This window comes from Salvelinus fontinalis, chromosome 15, assembly GCF_029448725.1.
Source record: "Salvelinus fontinalis isolate EN_2023a chromosome 15, ASM2944872v1, whole genome shotgun sequence".
NCBI lineage: Eukaryota > Metazoa > Chordata > Actinopteri > Salmoniformes > Salmonidae > Salvelinus > Salvelinus fontinalis.
The window spans coordinates 30053420-30071402 of NC_074679.1; the positions used below are offsets into that span (position 1 = coordinate 30053420).

Below are 17983 nucleotides of genomic sequence, written 5' to 3' on the forward strand. Positions count from 1 at the left end.
TCGTACAGGAGACACCGTGCGCTCTACTGCGTAACACGGCGCCTGCCCGTACTCCCGCTCTCCACGGTAAGCCTGGGAAGTGGGCGCAGGTCTCCTACCTGCCCTTGGCCCACTACCTCTTAGCCCCCCCCAAGAAATTTTGGGGTGTTACTCACGGGCTTTTTGGGCTTCCGTGCAAGACGCGTTCCCTCATAACTCCGGTTCCTCTCTCCGGTAGCCTCTGCTCTCCTCAGTGCCTCCAGCTGTTCCCATGGACGGTGATTTACTTTAGCCCATGGTCCCAACTCCACAAGTCCTTTGTACTCTCCCGTTGCTCGAAATTCAGCTGCTTGGCTCTGGATTGGTGGGTGATTCTGTAACGGCGGTCCTCCTCCTCTTCTATCGAAAAGGAGGAGTAGTGATCGAACCAAGGCGCAGTGGAGTTTAAAGACATAATTTATTTAACAAAACACGAACTTGACTAAACTAACAAAAACAACAAACGGTGTAGACAGACCTATACGACGAACTTACATAAAACAAGAAGAACGCACGAATAGGACAATTAGACTACACAAACCGAACAAACCGTAACAGTCCCATATGGTGCAAACAATTACACAGACACGGAAGACAATCACCCACAACGAACACTGTGACAACGCCTACCTAAATATGACTCTTAATTAGAGGAACGCCAAACACCTGCCTCTAATTAAGAGCCATACCAGGCAACCCAAAACCAACACAGAAACAGAAAACATAGAATGCCCACCCAACCTCACGTCCTGACCAACTAACACACATAACAAACTAACATAAATAGGTCAGGAACGTGACACCTAGTGCCTACATCATCACTGTGACTTTGAATCCATAGCTGCTGGTTTTACAACAAGATTAAGTCATCTTTAGATGAAGTCATGTATTAATGTATGGTTAATAGCGGATGCTTTCAGTGTTTCTCAAAGTGTATATCATTTGTGTACCCTTTCCATATGACCAAGCTGTGCTAACTGTGTCAATGTCTTTTATGTCTGCAGGATGGACCAAGTTTGCGCGGCTGACACGGGCACTGACACATAATAACCGCAACACCAGCCACCATACCACACCACAGCAGCTCACTCCTATGAGCAGCCACGAGGTCAGCCAACCCAAGCAATCCCGTCTGGCAGAGGTAAGTGCTGTGTCACATGTAGAGCTGGGAGTAAACCAGGTTAGGGCTGTGGTGTAGGGAGTTAGACAGACAATCATCATCCTGATCACCTCTTCGATCACATTCAGGTCCTGGGCCTAATGCAGAGAGAGAGGACAGACTATTAACACACAGGGGCTAAACAGAGAGAAAAACAGAGATGGCCAAAACGTTTTATTTTATTTTATAACAAACAGAAGAGCAGATACAAGAGAGGACTTTTAGGTAGAAAATTGATTGACCTAATGTTTGACTGTACACACATACAAACACACACACATACACACCTCCCCATACATACTGTACGTTCAAGTTTTATTACTCGTATGGGATACTCTTGCTATACACCATAAGCATAACATAAGAAGGCACAATTTATAGTCCAATAGTTACATGTGTTTTGAAGAAGGGCGGGATTGCGGGTCAAGTGTTTAAATTTTGACGTATTTAGCTATTATAATAAGTCTGTTGGCAGCAGTTGTGATGTGTGTGTAGCATAAATGTATATGAGTGGATGTGTGGATGTCTGTGTGGGTGTGTGTGTGAGTGAGTGAGTGTGTGTGTGCTAAGGTGTGGAAAAGAGCAGGTGGTCAGTCCAGTGAAGGGTGTTCCGCAGTCTGATGGTTTGTAGATAGAAACTGTCTCTGAGCCTGTTTGCATCAGACCTCATGCTCCAATACTATCTGCCAGATGGTAAGGAAGTAAACAGCTCATGACTGGGGTGTGGGGGGTCCTTGATAATGCTGCGGGCCTTCCTCAGGCACCGTTTTGAGTAGATGTCCTGGATGGGTGAGAGCACGATCCAAGTGATGTGCTGGGCCTTGCGATCATGGACGGAGTAATTTCCGTACCAGGCCGTGATGGAACCTGTCAGGACTCTCTCAATGGTGCAGCGGTAGTATTTGGAGAGGAACCGGGGTAGCATGCCGAATTTCTTCAGCCGCCTCAGGAAGTAGAGACGCTGTTGCACATTTTTGACAAGAATGGTGGTGGTGTTGGTCCATGTCAAGTAGTCGGTGATGTAGATGATAAGGAACTTAAGTCTTTCTACTGCAGTCCCGTTGACAATCAACTCCTTTGTTTTGCTGACATTGAGAGAGAGTTTGTTGTCCTGGCACCACAATGCCAGTTCACTTACCTCCTCCCTATAGGCTGACTCGTTGTTATTGCTTATCAGGCCTACAACTAAGCTGTCGTCAGGTAACTTGATGATGGAGTTGGTGTCGTGCAAAGCCACAGTCGTGGTCGAACAGGGAGTACAGCAGAAAGTTGAGGAAACACCCCTGGGGGACCCCTGTGTTAAGAGTCAGTGTAGAGAAGGTGTTGTTGCCAATCCTCACAGCCTGTGGTCAGCCCATCAGGAAGTCCAGAATTCAGTTGCAGAGGCTGGTGTCCAGACCCAGGGCTCTGAGCTTGGTGTTGAGCTTGGAGCGAGCAATAGTCTTGAATGCTGGACTGTAGTCAATGAACAGCATTCACAGATGTGTTACGGCCGTTTGAGTAGCGATGGATCTTCCGTGGATCTGTTGGAGCAGTAGGCAAATTGGAGTGGGTCCAGTGTGCCTGGCATGCTGGCCTTGATGTGGGCCATGACCAGCTTCTCGAAGCACTTCATGATGACCGGGGTGAGTGGGAAGGCGTGATAATAATTTGGGCATGTCACCTTATTTTTCTTGGGCACTGGGGTGATGGTGGTCTCCTTGAAGTAGCCTGGGACAGGTACAGGTTAAAGATGTCAGAGAAGACAGCTGGTCAGCACACACTCTGAGGACGTGGACAGGGATGCCATCTGGGCCGGCGAATTCGTGAGTATTTACTCTTTTGAGAGCTTTCCTCTTGTCAGCCTTGGAAAGCGAAAGCACCTGGTTGTCCGGAGCAGCGAGATTGTTCCTGGATGGCTCGGTATTGTCTGCTTCGAAGCGAGCATAGAATGTGTTAAGCTCATCTGGGAGGGTGGCTTCGGTGGGCAACGCACAGCCGGATTTGCCTTTGTAGTCTGTGATAATCTGTAGTCCTTGCTACATGCGTTGCGAGTCTGAGTTGTTAAACATCAATTCAAATTTAATCCTGCAGTATGGGCTCCCAGCAAGGTACGGATATCTTTGTTCATCCAGGGTTTTTGGTTAGGGTATGTCCGGATTGTTATTGTGGGTACAACATCATCAACACATTTACTAATGAAGCCTGTGACTGACAATGTATATTCCTTAATGTTGATGGATGAGTCCTGGGTGGGGGAATCTTTGAACATATTCCAATCACTATTCTCAAAACGGTCCTGCAGCGTTGAGTCTGCCTTCTCTGTCGTCCGCGACAATAAAGAATGCTTCCGGATGAGAGGATTCTTGCTGGCTAATGTTCTTGTACAGTTCGCTGTGGGCTGCGGCTGTACTGGGCATCATTAATATTGCATGCATAGCAGCGAGACGGAGGCAGTGTGCCGCAAGCATTTTCACTGTCTCTTTCTGCTGGAAACTCAGATGACTTGTTTTGGGACGAGCCATGTTCAATTTACCTGATCTTTTCCCTAGCTAAGTGACCTTACCTGGCTGGCTAACTGTACTGAGTCATCTATTGATGTTTCAGGGCAGTGGATTATTTGACATAAACCTTAGTGTTGTATTTTCAATCCTGCCCCTTTGGTAAGTAACGATGAACAACATCTACATTGCATTCGGAAAGTATTCAGACCCCTTGACTTTTTCCTCTTTTTCTTAAGTCACAGGCCTATTCTAAAATTGATTTAAAAAATAAATCTACACACAATACACCATAATGACAAAGTGAAAACAGGTTTTTAGAACTTTTAGCAAATGTATAAAAAAACGAACTGAAATACCTTATTTATATAAGTATTCAGACCCTTTTCTATAAGACTTGAAATTGAGCTCAGGTGCATCCTGTTTCCATTGATCATCCTTGAGATGTTTCTACAACTTGAATTGAGTCCATCTGTGGTAAATTCAATTGATTGGACATGATTTGGAAAGGCACACACCTGTCTGTATAAGGTACCATAGTTGACAGTGCATGTCAGAGCAGAAACCAAACCATGAGGTTGAAGGAATTGTTCGTAGAGCTCCGAGACAGGATTGTGTTGAGGCACAGATCTGGGGAAGGGTACCAAAACATTTCTGCAGCATTGAAGGTCCCCAAGAACACAGCGGCCTCCATCATTCTTAAATGGAAGACGTTTGGAACCACCAAGACTCTTCCTAGAGATGACCGCCTGGCCAAACTGAGCAATCGGGGGAGAAGGGCCTTGGTCAGGGAGGTAGCAGGGACTGAGAAACTAGTCAGGATAGAGGGAAAGATAAACGGAGCAAAGTACAGAAAGTTCCTTGAATGAAACCTGCTCCAGAGCGCTCAGTACCTCAGACTGGGCCGAAGGTTCACCTTCCAACAGGACAACAACCCTAAGCACACAGCCAAGACAATGGACGAGTGGTTTCGGGGCAAGTCTCTGAATGTCCTTGCCAGAGCCCGGACTTGAACCCGATCTAACATATCTGGAGAGACCTGAAAATAGCTGTGCAGTGACGCTCCCCAGCCAACCTGACAGAGCTTGAGAGGATCTGCAGAGATTAATGGGAGAAACTCCCCAAATACAGGTGTGCCAAGCTTGTAGCGTCATACCCAAGAATACTTAACCCTGTAATTGCTGTCAAAGGTGCTTCAACAAAGTACTGAGTAAAGGGTCTGAATACTTATGTAAATGTGATATTTCAGTTGCAAACATTTCTAAAAACGTGTTTTTGTTTGTCATTATGGGGTATTGTGTGTAGATTGATGAGGGGAAAAAACAATTGAATCAATTTCAGAATAAGGCTGTAATGTAAAAAAATGTGGAAAAGTGAAGGTGTCTGAATACTTTCCGAATTAAATTTATCAACATGAAGTTATACTTACTGTTAATTCATGCAAATGGGATTTGGATTTTGTGATTTGCTTACCCCTACAGGTCTCTCTCAGACAGAGAGGTAAGACAAAATCAAAACTCAGAAAAGAAGGATGAGTTTTACTATCTCTTCTCATTTACATAACCAATAACAAGATGTCTGAGTGGGTTTGTAATATCTGGGGAACATTCAATAGATTAGGCAGGTGATTCATCTGAAGAGCATCTGATGTCTCATTGAGTATGCGTAATGTCAGATGTGCTGCTATTTCTCTGAGAAGGTTTTTCTGTGCTTAATTGTTCTCATTTTGCACAGCGCTTCTGGTCTTGACTGAGGCCTGTTTGATTGGCACATCTGATGATGAGGATTAGATGAGAATTGTAGCCTCTGTTCATCTTCTCAGCGAGCACCCAACCCGCTTTTATAACATGAAGTCAGGAAGCCCCATTCCTGATATAGTCTGTATGAGATGAGAACAATCAACTTTAACATGGAAAGTGTCTCCTCCTCCTATAACTGCCAGTCTCTCTCTCTCTCTCTCTCTCTCTCTCTCTCTTTCTCACTCTCTCACTCTCATTCGCTCACTGTGTCTCTCTCTCTCTCTGTGTGTGCGCTCAGGTTCTCCAGCTAGGCTCAGACATCCTCCCCCAGTACAAACAGGAGGCTCCTAAGACTCCCCCTCACATCATCCTCCACTACTGCACCTTCAAGACCACCTGGGACTGGGTCATCCTCGTCCTCACCTTCTACACGGCCATCATGGTGCCCTACAACGTGTCCTTCAAGACCAAGCAGAACAACATCGTATGGCTGGTGCTGGACAGTGTGGTGGATGTCATCTTCCTGGTGGACATCGTACTCAACTTCCACACCACCTTCGTGGGGCCCGGTGGGGAGGTCATCTCAGACCCCAAGCTGATCAGGATGAACTACCTGAAGACCTGGTTCGTCATCGACCTGCTGTCCTGCCTGCCCTATGACATCATCAATGCCTTTGAGAATGTGGATGAGGTACGGTAGGCTGGCTCGGGGAAGGGGTGGGGTGGGTTTAGGATCTTTGAAATTGTATTTATTTTTTGTAATTATCTTTTTATTAGAATGTTATTTTCTTTTAATAGGGGTTACATAGACAACCAAACAAAGTGCACCACAGACTAAGTACAATAAAAGGGATAAATAAGGATACAGCAAAACATTATACAAAAAGGCAGTCATAAAATGGAGAGAAAACAATATATACAAACATTACAATTATAACATGGGCATTTATGGGAGGTTTTCATAAGACAACAATGGAGACCAAATTTTCCAAAATGTATCAGACCTCTGGTGTAAATCAAATGTACACTTCTCTAGAGGTAGGATAGCAGAAGCTTGAAAGCCACATTCTCGCAGATGGTACTTCAGGTGTGGACCATAATAACAATATACATTTTTGGGCTAAGTAAACAAGGGTAATGAACAGATGTTCAGAGTCAGGGTCAAACATGACGTTACAATCAAAATAGAGCAAATATAACTCCGGTGAAAAAGCTAATTATCTACCCAAGATATTCTGGATGTGTAATTGAATATCATTCCAACAAGACTGGATTATGCTACAGTACCAAAAAACGCACATGAAGGTGCCAGTATCCTGTTTACATTTGAAACAGAAATCTGATGCATTGGAAAACATTCTGTGAAGGCGGACAGGTGTAAAGTAGGTTCTATGAATTTTTTTTAAATGTAGCTCTTGTATGCTTATGGAGGTGCATTTGGGGTAGACCCTTTTGCAGATAGAAGCCCGTTCTTCCTCACCAAATGCATATCCAATGTCTCTCTCGCAAACATGTCTCAACACATCATAGGATGAGGCACTTCTGTTCAATGAAATAGAATATATGTGGAGATTAAACCTCTCCGAACGGTAGGATTCGTAAATAGTTTTTCAACTTCAGTCATTTGAAAACGTAGTTTATCGACTTTCTTCTGACCCTCTATGAAGTGTCTAAGTTGTAGGTATTTGTCAGTTGTACTTCTAACAGTTGCTTCTTATGTCGGCTCTGAAATCCAGAAATGTGGGCTTCTGTCAAAACCAGTTTGCCTGATGAGCTCGAGACGATTTTCAGTCCTCCAGGAGAAGCAATTATCAATACTCCTTCAACCCAATCATATAGAACACAATGCATTGGATTTTAAACAGAAAAACTTATGGACTGTGTTACTGCTTTTCTAGAGTTCAGTGATAGGTGCTCCATCACCATCATTTCACTAGTATAGCTCATAAAACACATGTTTTAGGAGAGAGTGAGTGAGTGTGTGTTTGTTTGTGTATCCAGGTCAATGATACTGTACTTTGCTGTGTAGGTTATAAAAATACATGTTTAAATAGGTTATATATACTGTAGGCAATGTTCCCTCAAATTTGTTCAGCACTGAGTAAATTTCAGGTCTGCTGAGCACAAACTTGAACATTGTGAATGTTCTTTGCAACTTCCGGCGCGTGTTTACTGTGAATACTGAGGCTGTACCAGTTTTAAGTTACTGTTTTAACAGTGGCCAAGTAGGCTAATGTGGCTACTTTATCGTAATGTAGGCATACCAGAGTGGCCTACCATAAAACATTTGAGAAAATGCATCCCATAACATGTTAACATGGAAATACCTGTTCTATCGTTCAGCCTACAGTTGCAGCCAATGTGTGGTGTTCAATGTAGGCCTACATTCCATGAGACTTTTGAAAAAAACATGCAGGGCTTCAAATCAAATCAATTTCTATTGGTCACATACACATGGTTAGCAGATGTTAATGTGAGTGTAGCGAAATGCTTGTGCTTCTAGTTCCGACCGTGCAGTAATATCTAACAAGTAATCTAACAATTTCACAACAACTACCAACAGGTGTAAAGGAATGAATAAGAATATGTACATATAAATATATGGACGAGCGATGGCCGTACGGCACAGGCAAGATGCAGTAGATGGTATAGAGTACAGTATATACATATGAGATGAGTAATGTAGGGTATGTAAACATTATATAAAGTGGCATTGTTTGAAGTGACTAGTGATACATTTATTACATCTAATTTTTAATTATTAAAGTGGGTAGAGATTTGAGTCAGTATGTTGGCAGCAGCCACTCAATGTTAGTGATGGCTGTTTAACAGTCTGATGGACTTGAGATAGAAGCTGTTTTTCAGTCTCTCGGTCCCAGCTTTGATGCACCTGTACTGACCTCGCCTTCTGGATGATAGCGGGGTGAACAGGCAGTGGCTCGGGTGGTTGTTGTCCTTGATGATCTTTTTGGCCTTCCTGTGACATCGGGTGGTGTAGGTGTCCTGGAGGGCAGGTAGTTTGCCCCCGGTGATGTGTTGTGCAGACCTCACTATCCTCTGGAGAGCCTTGGGGTTGTGGGCGGAGCAGTTGCCGTACCAGGCGGTGATACAGCCCGACAGGATGCTCTCGATTGTGCATCTGTAAAAGTTTGTGAGTGTTTTTGGTGACAAGCCAAATTTCTTCAGCCTCCTGAGGTTGAAGAGGCGCTGTTGCGCCTTCTTCACCATGCTGTCTGTGTGGGTGGACCATTTCAGTTTGTCCGTGATATGTACGCCGAGGAGTTTAAAACTTTCCACCTTTTCCACTACTGTCCCATCGATGTGGATAGGGGGGTGCTCCCTCTGCTGTTTCATCTCCTTTGTTTTGTTGACTTTGAGTGTGAGGTTATTTTCCTGACACCACACTTGATGATTGAGTTGGAGGCGTGCATGGCCATGCAGTCATGGGTGAACAGGGAGTACAGGAGAGGGCTGAGAACGCACCATTGTGGGGCCCCAGTGTTGAGGATCAGCGGGGTGGAGATGTTGTTTCCTACCCTCACCACCTGGGGGCATCCAGTCAGGAAGTCCAGTACCCAGTTGCACAGGGCGGGGTCGAGACCCAGGGTCTCGAGCTTAATGACGAGTTTGGAGGGTACTATGGTGTTAAATGCTGAGCTGTAGTCGATGAACAGCATTCTTACATAGGAATTCCTCTTGTCCAGATTGGTTAGGGCAGTGTGCAGTGTGGTTGCGATTGCGTTGGCTGTGTACCTATTGGGGCGGTAAGCAAATTGGAGTGGGTGTAGGGTGTCAGGTAGTGTGGAGGTGATATGATCCTTGACTAGTCTCTCAAAGCACTTCATGATGACGGAAGTGAGTGCTACAGGGCGATAGTCGTTTAGCTCAGTTACCTTAGCTTTCTTGGGAACAGGAACAATGGTGGCCCTCTTGAAGCATGTAGGAACAGCAGACTGGGATAGGGATTGATTGAATATGTCCGTAAACACACCAGCCAGCTGGTCTGCACATGCTCTGAGGATGCGCGGCTAGGGATGCCGTCTGGGCCGGCAGCCTTGCGAGGTTTATCACGTTTAAATGTTTTACTCACGTTGGCTGCGGTGAAGGAGAGTCCGCAGGTTTTGGCTTGACATACTCCACTTGTCCTTCAGTCAAAGATGTAACTGAAAATGTTGTGTTGTTTGATGCAAGAAACCACTTTACAAAATAAAATGCATTATTATTCCCATACCATATACCATACCAGAATCAGACAAATTATGCTACGCTCTGCCTATTGGCTACTTAGCTTATTCAAGACGTCACAAAATACAACACTTCCCCTTTAAGACATAAAAAAGCTCTTTACCTGACTAGCTTCTCAAAGATGGCTAGAAATGCAAACATTTTGTGCTCTTGTTGGAAGGAACCACTCCCCCATTGTTGCTATAACTGGGCTAATAACTCACTAACTAGCAAAGAATATGAACAATTGTGCACACGTGGCGACCTGCAGCACATGACCACTCATACTGTAGCCTAAACACAGTTCAGTTCAGTTCAAAGTGAATGGCACAGATCCATATATGCCAATGGCTATTGGCCTACTGCAGCTCTGATTGATTATGGTGCAACTTAAGGGGAAAACTCTCGAAGTTGAGTGAAGTTCAATCTCGTGCTTCTCTGTCCGGGCTGATATTGCATCTGTGCAGCAGCAGTCTGAGGGCAGTTAGAGGGAACATTGACTGTAGGTTATATAAAATACATGTTTTCTGTATTGATGGCTGACATGCCCAGGTTTCTAGAATAAGAGAACTGGTTCCCTGCTGTTTTTTGAAGCTGATGTGAAGGCGTGAACTATGTCTTGTATTGGTGTCTGTTCAGGATACAGTAGGTGAATGCTGTATGTCTCCTGCTGTATGTTAGTTCAGGTTTGTGTGTCTCTGTGGGTTTTCTCCGGTGCGCCTGATAGTTTCTGAGAGCTCCTTCTGGGATGTGGCTGTGAGGTCCACTTGCTCACAGAGGGAGAGGGGCAGGAGTAGCCATGAGGGGCTGATAGGAAATCAATAGGATTCAAATGCACAACCACAACCACAAAACTCAAAGTGACGATTTGTCTCTGTGTCAAGATGTGAGCTCATATTGAGGGAAAAGGGTAATGTACAGCCCGGGTGTGGTGACAAATGTGCACAGTGTATTGTAGTGTGTTCCCAAGACCTACCGTCACTCTGAAACATGCAGTGTAGAGAGAGAGAACATAGAAAATATAATAGAGGAGCTAGAGAGTGAGAGGTGAGAGAGAGAATGACAGGGAAAGACAAAGAGATGTCAAACAGGAAGACATAATAAGGATCATTTTATTTTATGTCTGGGTTGTTTTTTTGCCCTTTTTTCTCTGGAGGTTTACATTGTGGTGACAGTTTTTGCCTTTCAACATTATGGCTTTATAGTTGATTTTAAATCAGGTGCTATGCAGAATATCAAGTGCTTTGCTGCACATTGAAATGTCTTTAGTTGCTGCAGGTGCTTTGATATATGTTGAGCTCTTCGCTGTTCGCTAGTGTTCCCCAAGTGTTCATTTATTTGTCCACCCAAGTTTTCAGAGCAACATTTTTTTTTGCCCATAAAAGACTAAAATCACCAGGAAATCAGCTCAAAGGGATTTTAATTTAGGAAATCCATTTCCATGTATTCTACTGAATCTATACAGTTACATATCGGGATATTAGTTTTGACGATATCGCAATATTAGTTTTGCACTATTCGGCAGTACCTGCACCAAAACACCAGTATTTTTCATTCATAGCTTGTTCTCCATCTTCTTTTTAAATAGTGAGGCAATTTGTTTTCCTCACATTTATTTCCATGACTGATCAAAACACTTCTCAGGGATCTCTATTGTTCTTCTGCAGCAGACATATGGTGAGCGATATGTTTGGAATATCGAACCGCAAAAAAATCACAGTATCAAATCGCAAACATTTCGTATCGGCACCTAAGTATCATGTTAATATCGTATCGTGAAGAACCTGGCAATTCCCCTAAAGTATTCCAACACATAAATAGAGAGAGATATGTGATCGTATCCAAATGTAATCAAGGTTTCAAATTATTATGTTTTTGTCAAATACTATATATGTTTGGACTTCTTGCGGTCAATGTGCATTGTACAAATTATTTATAACTATGTTCCAGCCCCCTGACCATCTGCTCAAGAAAAGATTGGTCCACTGTTGAATGTAATTGGGGACCCATGATGTACACTATAGTGAGGGGGATGCTTTAAGATTTCATAGAATACAACAGAAGAATCGACATCCAGACATTTTACACACAGAATCCCGCTTGTGTATAAGGCATCACAGTCACATTCTAGCAGCAAGGACTACTGAGGTTCCCTGAGGTCATAGAGGGGAGGAGTGGGCTTGGAGAGGAGGGAGGCCCTGTAGTCTGGGCTGCTACCTGCTGGCACAGAGCCCCAGTAAAGTGCACTCAGACGCACTTTTCCTGTCTGCAGGGGCCATGCCAGCACTGGCTAATCCAGCGTGACCTTTTTATGTGCCATGCATGTTGCAATGAACAAAAACAATCTGACAGGCCCAGGGGAGCCCCGCCCTCAGCACTGTGGAGGCTTGGTTTAGCATTATTAGCACTCACTCAAGCTGGCTGTGGAGGTTGGGGGTTAGCATTAGCCTAGCACTAAGGCTGGCTGTGGGGGTTTTGGTAAGCATTAGCCTAGTGCTAAGGCTGGCTGTGGGGGTATGGGTATGCATTAGCCGAGTACTTGGGGGTTTGGGTAAGCATTATCTAAGCACAGCAGTTCGCAAGCTAGGGATCGCAACCCCATGTGTGGTCGCCTGATATGAAAATTGGGTCATGGGAGAATTTCAAAAATCCTGAAGAAAAAATATATGTATATATACACAGTGCCTTGCAAAAGTATTCATCCCCCTTGGCATTTTTCCTATTTTGTTGCATTACAACCTGTAATTTAAATTGATTTCATGTAATGGACATACACAAAATAGTCCAAATTGGTGAAGTTAAATGAAAAAAAAAAACTGGTACAAGTGGTGCGTGCATATGTATTCACCCCTTTGCTATGAAGCCCCTAAATAAGATCTGGTGCAACCTTCAGAAGTCACATAATTAGTTAAATAAAGTCCACTTGTGTGCAATCGAAGTGTCACATGATCTGTCATATGATCTCAGTATATCTGCTCCGAAAGGCCCCAGACTCTGCAACACCACTAAGCAAGGGGCACCACCAAGGGGCACCACCAAGTAAGCGGCACCATGAAGAACAAGGAGCTCTCCAAACAGGTTAGGGACCAAGTTGTGGAGAAGTACAGATCAGAGTTGGGTTATAAAACAAATATCTGAGACTTCGAACATCCCACGGAGCACCATTAAATCCATTATTAAAAAATGGAAAGAATATGGCACCACAACAAACCTGTCAAGAGAGGGCCGCCCACCAAATCTCCTGGACCAGGCAAGGAAAGCATTAATAAGAGAGGCAACAAAGAGACCAAAGATAACCCTGAAGGAACTGCAAAGCTCCACAGCAGAGATTAGAGTATCTGTCCATAGGACCACTTTAAGCTGTACACTCAGAGTGGGGCTTTATGGAAGAGTGTCCAGAAAAAAACTCATTGCTTAAAGGAAAAAACAAGACAACACGCTTGGTGTTCGCCAAAAGGCATGTAGGAGACTCCCCAAACATATGGAAGAAGGTACTCCGGTCAGATTAGACTAAAATGTAGCTTTTTGGCCATCAAGAAAAACACTATGTCTGGCGCAAACCCAACACCTCTCATCACCCCGAGAACACCATGATGCTTACCCAAAAATGATACAAACCCCCAAAAAATCTACTTTAATTCCAGGTTGTAAGGCAACAAAATAGGTAAAATGCCAAGGGGGGTGAATACCTTCGCAAGCCACTGTGTATTATATATATACAGTACCAGTCAAAAGTTTAGACACCTACTCATTCAAGGGTTTTTCTTTATTGTTACTATTTTCTACATTGTAGAATAATAGTGAATACATCAAAACATATATGGAATCATTTAGTAACCAAAAAAGTGTTACACAAATCAAAATATATTTTAGATTCTTCAAAGTAGCCACCCTTTGCCTTGATGACAGCTTTGCACACTCTTGTCATTCTCTCTACCAGCTTCACCTGGAATGCTTTTCCAACAGTCTGGCGGACAAACTCATCCCAAACCATCTCAATTGGGTTGAGGTCAGGTGATTGTGGAGGCCAGGTCATCTGATGCAGCACGCCATCACTCTCCTTATTGGTCAAATATCCCTTACACAGTCTGGAGAAATGTTGGCTAATTGTTCTGTTAAAAAACAAATGATAGTTACAGTAAGTGCAAACGAGATGGGATGGCATATCGCTTCAGAATGCTGTGGAAGCCATGTTGGTTAAGTGTGCCTTGAATTCGAAATAAATCACAGTGTCACCAGCAAAGCACCCCCACACCGTCACACCTCCTCCTCCATGCTTCACGGTGGGAACCACACATGCGGAGATCATACGTTCACCTACTCTGTGTCTCACAAAGACACAGTGGTTAGAACCAAAAATCTCCAATTTGGACTCATCAGACCGAAGAAAACATTTCCACCAGTCTAATGTCCATTGCTCGTGTTTCTTGGCCCAAGCAAGTCTCTTCTTATTATTGGTGTCCTTTAGTAGTGGTTTCTTTGCAGCAATTCGACCGTGAAGGTATAATTAACACAGTCTCCTCTGAACAGTTTATGTTGAGATGTGTCTGTTACTTGAACTCTGTGAAGCATATATTTGGGCTGCAATTTCTGAGGCTGGTAACTCTAATGAACTTATCCTCTGCAGCAGAGGGTCTTGGGTCTTCTGGGTCTTCCTTTCCTATGGCAGTCCTCATGAGAGCCAGTTTCATCATAGTGCTTGATGGTTTTCCGACTGCACTTGAAGAAGCTTTCAAAGTTATTGAAATTTTCCACATTGACTGACCTTCATGTTTAAAAGTAATGATGGACTGTCGTTTCTCTTTGCTTATTTGAATTGTCTCAAACACATTAAGAAGGAAAGAAATGGGCCTCCCGGGTGGCGCAGTGGTCTAGGGCACTGCATCGCAGTGCTAACTGCGCCACCAGAGTCTCTGGGTTCGCGCCCAGGCTCTGTCGCAGCCGGCCGCGACCGGGAGGTCCGTGGGGCGACGCACAATTGGCATAGCGTCGTCCGGGGTAGGGAGGGTTTGGCCGGTAGGGATATCCTTGTCTCATCGCGCTCCAGCGACTCCTGTGGCGGGCCGGGCGCAGTGCGCGCCAGCCAAGGGGGCCAGGTACACAGTGTTTCCTCCGACACATTGGTGCGGCTGGCTTCCGGGTTGGAGGCGCGCTGTGTTAAGAAGCAGTACGGCTGGTTGGGTTGTGCTTCGGAGGACGCATGGCTTTCGACCTTCGTCTCTCCCGAGCCCGTACGGGAGTTGTAGCGAGGAGACAAGGTAGTAATTACTAGCGATTGGATACCACTAAAATTGGGGAGAAAATGGGATAAAAATTAAAAAAAAAAAAAAAAAAAAGAAGGAAAGAAATTCCACAAATTAACCTTTAACAAGGCACACATGTTAATTGAAATGCATTCCAGGTGACTACCTCATGAAGCTCTCATGAAGCTCTCATGAAGCTGGTTGAGAGAATGCCAAGAGTGTGCAAAGCTGTCATGTGGCTACTTTGAAGAATCTAAAATATATTTTGATTTGTTTAATACATGATTCGATATTTGTTATTTCATAGTTTTGATGTCTTCACTATTATTCTACAATGTAGAAATTAGTAAAAATAAAGAAAACTCTTGAATGAGTCGGTGTGTCCAAACTTTTGACTGGTACTGTATATAGGGCAGCGCACAATTGGCCCAGTGTCGTCCGGGTTTGGCCGGAGTAGGCCGTCATTGTAAATATGAATTTGTTCTTAACTGACTTGCCTAGTTAAATAAAGGTTAACTAATATATTATAATATTGTCTTTGTATCTCAAAATTATTGTAAAGTGGTTAACCTTAAAAATGTAATTGAAAATTAATCAAATTTCAAAGATACAATTCAACCAGAGAGAGCCCTTAGATCATGGGAAAAGGCTGCACTTGACCGTTGCACTTGAATCATTCCCACGGTGAATGGCTAGGCCCCTACGCTATGAAACCACACACTATTGTAGAGACTTTATTACCGGATGCAATTGATATGGTGAAAACAATGTGTGGGGAGGCAGAGGCATAGAAACTCACATCAATACCTTTGTCAGATAAAACTGATAAATGAAGAATTTGTGCTTTTGCTAGCGATCATGAGGAAACTCTGACTGAACGACTCAAAAACTCCATAGTTTATGCTCTCCAAATCGATGTTAGCTGTGAGGGCCGAGATGCTCATGCTTTGACTTATGTTCGCTATATATGTCGGGGCATGTTATTCACAAGGACATATTGTTCTGTCTCACGATTCCGGAGCATGAAACGGCACAGGGGATGTTCAGTGTGCTGAGTGGCTAAATTGATGAAAAACAGATTCCATGGGATCGAATGGTGGGCTTTTGCACAGATGGGGCTACATCTATGGCGGGACGGCAGGCAGGCCTCTGCACTCTTGTTTTTAATATGTCTCCTTCTGCGATATGGATGCATTGTATGATACACCAATAGCAATTGGTGGCAAAAGAGCTGAGCACAGAACTCTGAGATGTACTGCAGCAGGTAACTTTGATTGTAAACTACATCCAACCACATCTACTGTGCACACACCTGTTCGCAAAATATGAGATCAGAGCATGACAATGTTCTATTTCACACCGAGGCTTGGTGGTTATCGAGGGGGATTGTTGGCAAGATTTTTTTGCGCATTGAGAGAGGAACTGTTGTCATTCACAATGGATGTAAAAAAAACAGACTTGGTTGACTTTGTGCCTCCTTACCTATGTAACAGACATATTAGGGAAACTGAACAAACTGAACGCAAGCATGCAGGGGAAATACAAAAACATTCTACAGATGAGTGACAGAATCAGTGGACTCAGAGGAAAGAATTCTTATTGGAGAGAGAGTCTTTCAAAAGCGAACCGTTCCCACTTCCCTCGGCTGTGCATGTTTTTAACGGAAAACCGCAACAGTAAGTGTCCCACACAGGTGACGACTGCTCACCTCCAACGCTTGGAAGAGCACTTTGGGACCTGCTTCCCAATCTGTTTGACTGTGTTCCTTGCTCAGTTGACATGCCGGTAAGTGAAATCGAACAGCTGATTGAGCTGTCATGTGACCAATTGTATTCACAGGACACTATGGAGGAGTTTTGGTTCCTGACTCAAAGGGAATACCCTGCCATCTCCCTCTGAGCATTAATGCCACGTTCACAACAACTGGGAACTCGGAAATCTCCAACTTCCGACTTTAGTGTGTTTAAAGCAACTGGGACTCTGAAGAAGATTAGCAAAGACTGAGAAAAATAGTTTGGAACGGTCATCCAACTCGGAATTCCAACTCGGGAACTCAGGTCTCTTTCTAGGACTCTGACTTTCCGAACTGAAGACCTCATTTGACCTCCTACTTTTCCAAGGTCCCAGTTGTCTTGAAAGCACAAGAAAAAACAACGATACCCTTTGTCGGCTCATACAATATATGCGTGAAGCTGGATTCAGTGCTCTCGTCTACCTTAAAACCAAATATAGATCCAGGTTGGGTGTGATAGCAGAGATGTTATTTTTATTTAACCTTTATTTAACTAGGCAATTCAGTTAAGAACAAATTCTTATTAACGATGACGGCCTACACCGGCCAAACCCGGACGACGCTGGGCCAATTGTTCGCCGACCTATGGGACTGCCAATCACGGCCGGTTGTGATATAGCCTGGATTCGAACAAGGGTGTCTGTAGTGATGCCTGTAGCACTGAGATGCAGTGCCCTAAACCGCTGCACCACTTGGGAGCCCAAAAGGGAAAGAAGGTGGAGACAACAATACATAATGCGAAGCAGCCACAACTGTCTGTAAGAGTGTCCATGATTGAGTCTTTGAATGAAGAGATGGAGATAAAACTGTCCAGTTTGAGTGTTTGTTGCAGCTCGTTCCAGTCGCTAGCTGCAGCGAACTGTAAAGAGGAGCGACCCAGGGATGCGTGTGCTTTGGGGACCTTTAACCAAATGAGACTGGCAGAACGGGTGTTGTATGTGGAGGATGAGGGCTGCAGTAGGTATCTCAGATAGGGGGGAGTGAGGCCCAAGAGGGTTTTATAAATAGGCATCAACCAGTGGGTCTTGTGACGAGTATACAAAGATGACCAGTTTACAGAGGAGTATAGAGTGGAGTGATGTGTCCTATAAGGAGAATTGGTGGCAAATCTGATGGCCGATGGTAAAGAACATCTAGCCGCTCGAGAGCACCCTTACCTGACGATCTATAAATGACGTCTCCGTAATCTAGCATGGGTAGGATGGTCATCTGAATCAGGGTTAGTTTGGCAGCTGGGGTGAAAGAGGAGTGGTTACAATAGAGGAAACCAAGTCTAGATATGTGCTGAGAGAAGAACAGTGAACCGTCTAGCCATACTCCCAAGTTTG

The 17983-nt window shown here is 44.2% G+C and overlaps 1 protein-coding gene across 1 annotated transcript in view; it reads left to right on the forward strand.

Moving 5' to 3' along the window:
* LOC129811756 (potassium voltage-gated channel subfamily H member 5-like) overlaps positions 1-17983 on the forward strand; it is a 100487-nt gene that overhangs the window by 26548 nt on the left and 55956 nt on the right. The window contains exons 5-6 of the mRNA XM_055863321.1: positions 1023-1159; positions 5695-6087. Coding sequence (XP_055719296.1) covers positions 1023-1159; positions 5695-6087 — 530 coding nt within the window. The remainder of the gene's footprint in view (positions 1-1022; positions 1160-5694; positions 6088-17983) is intronic.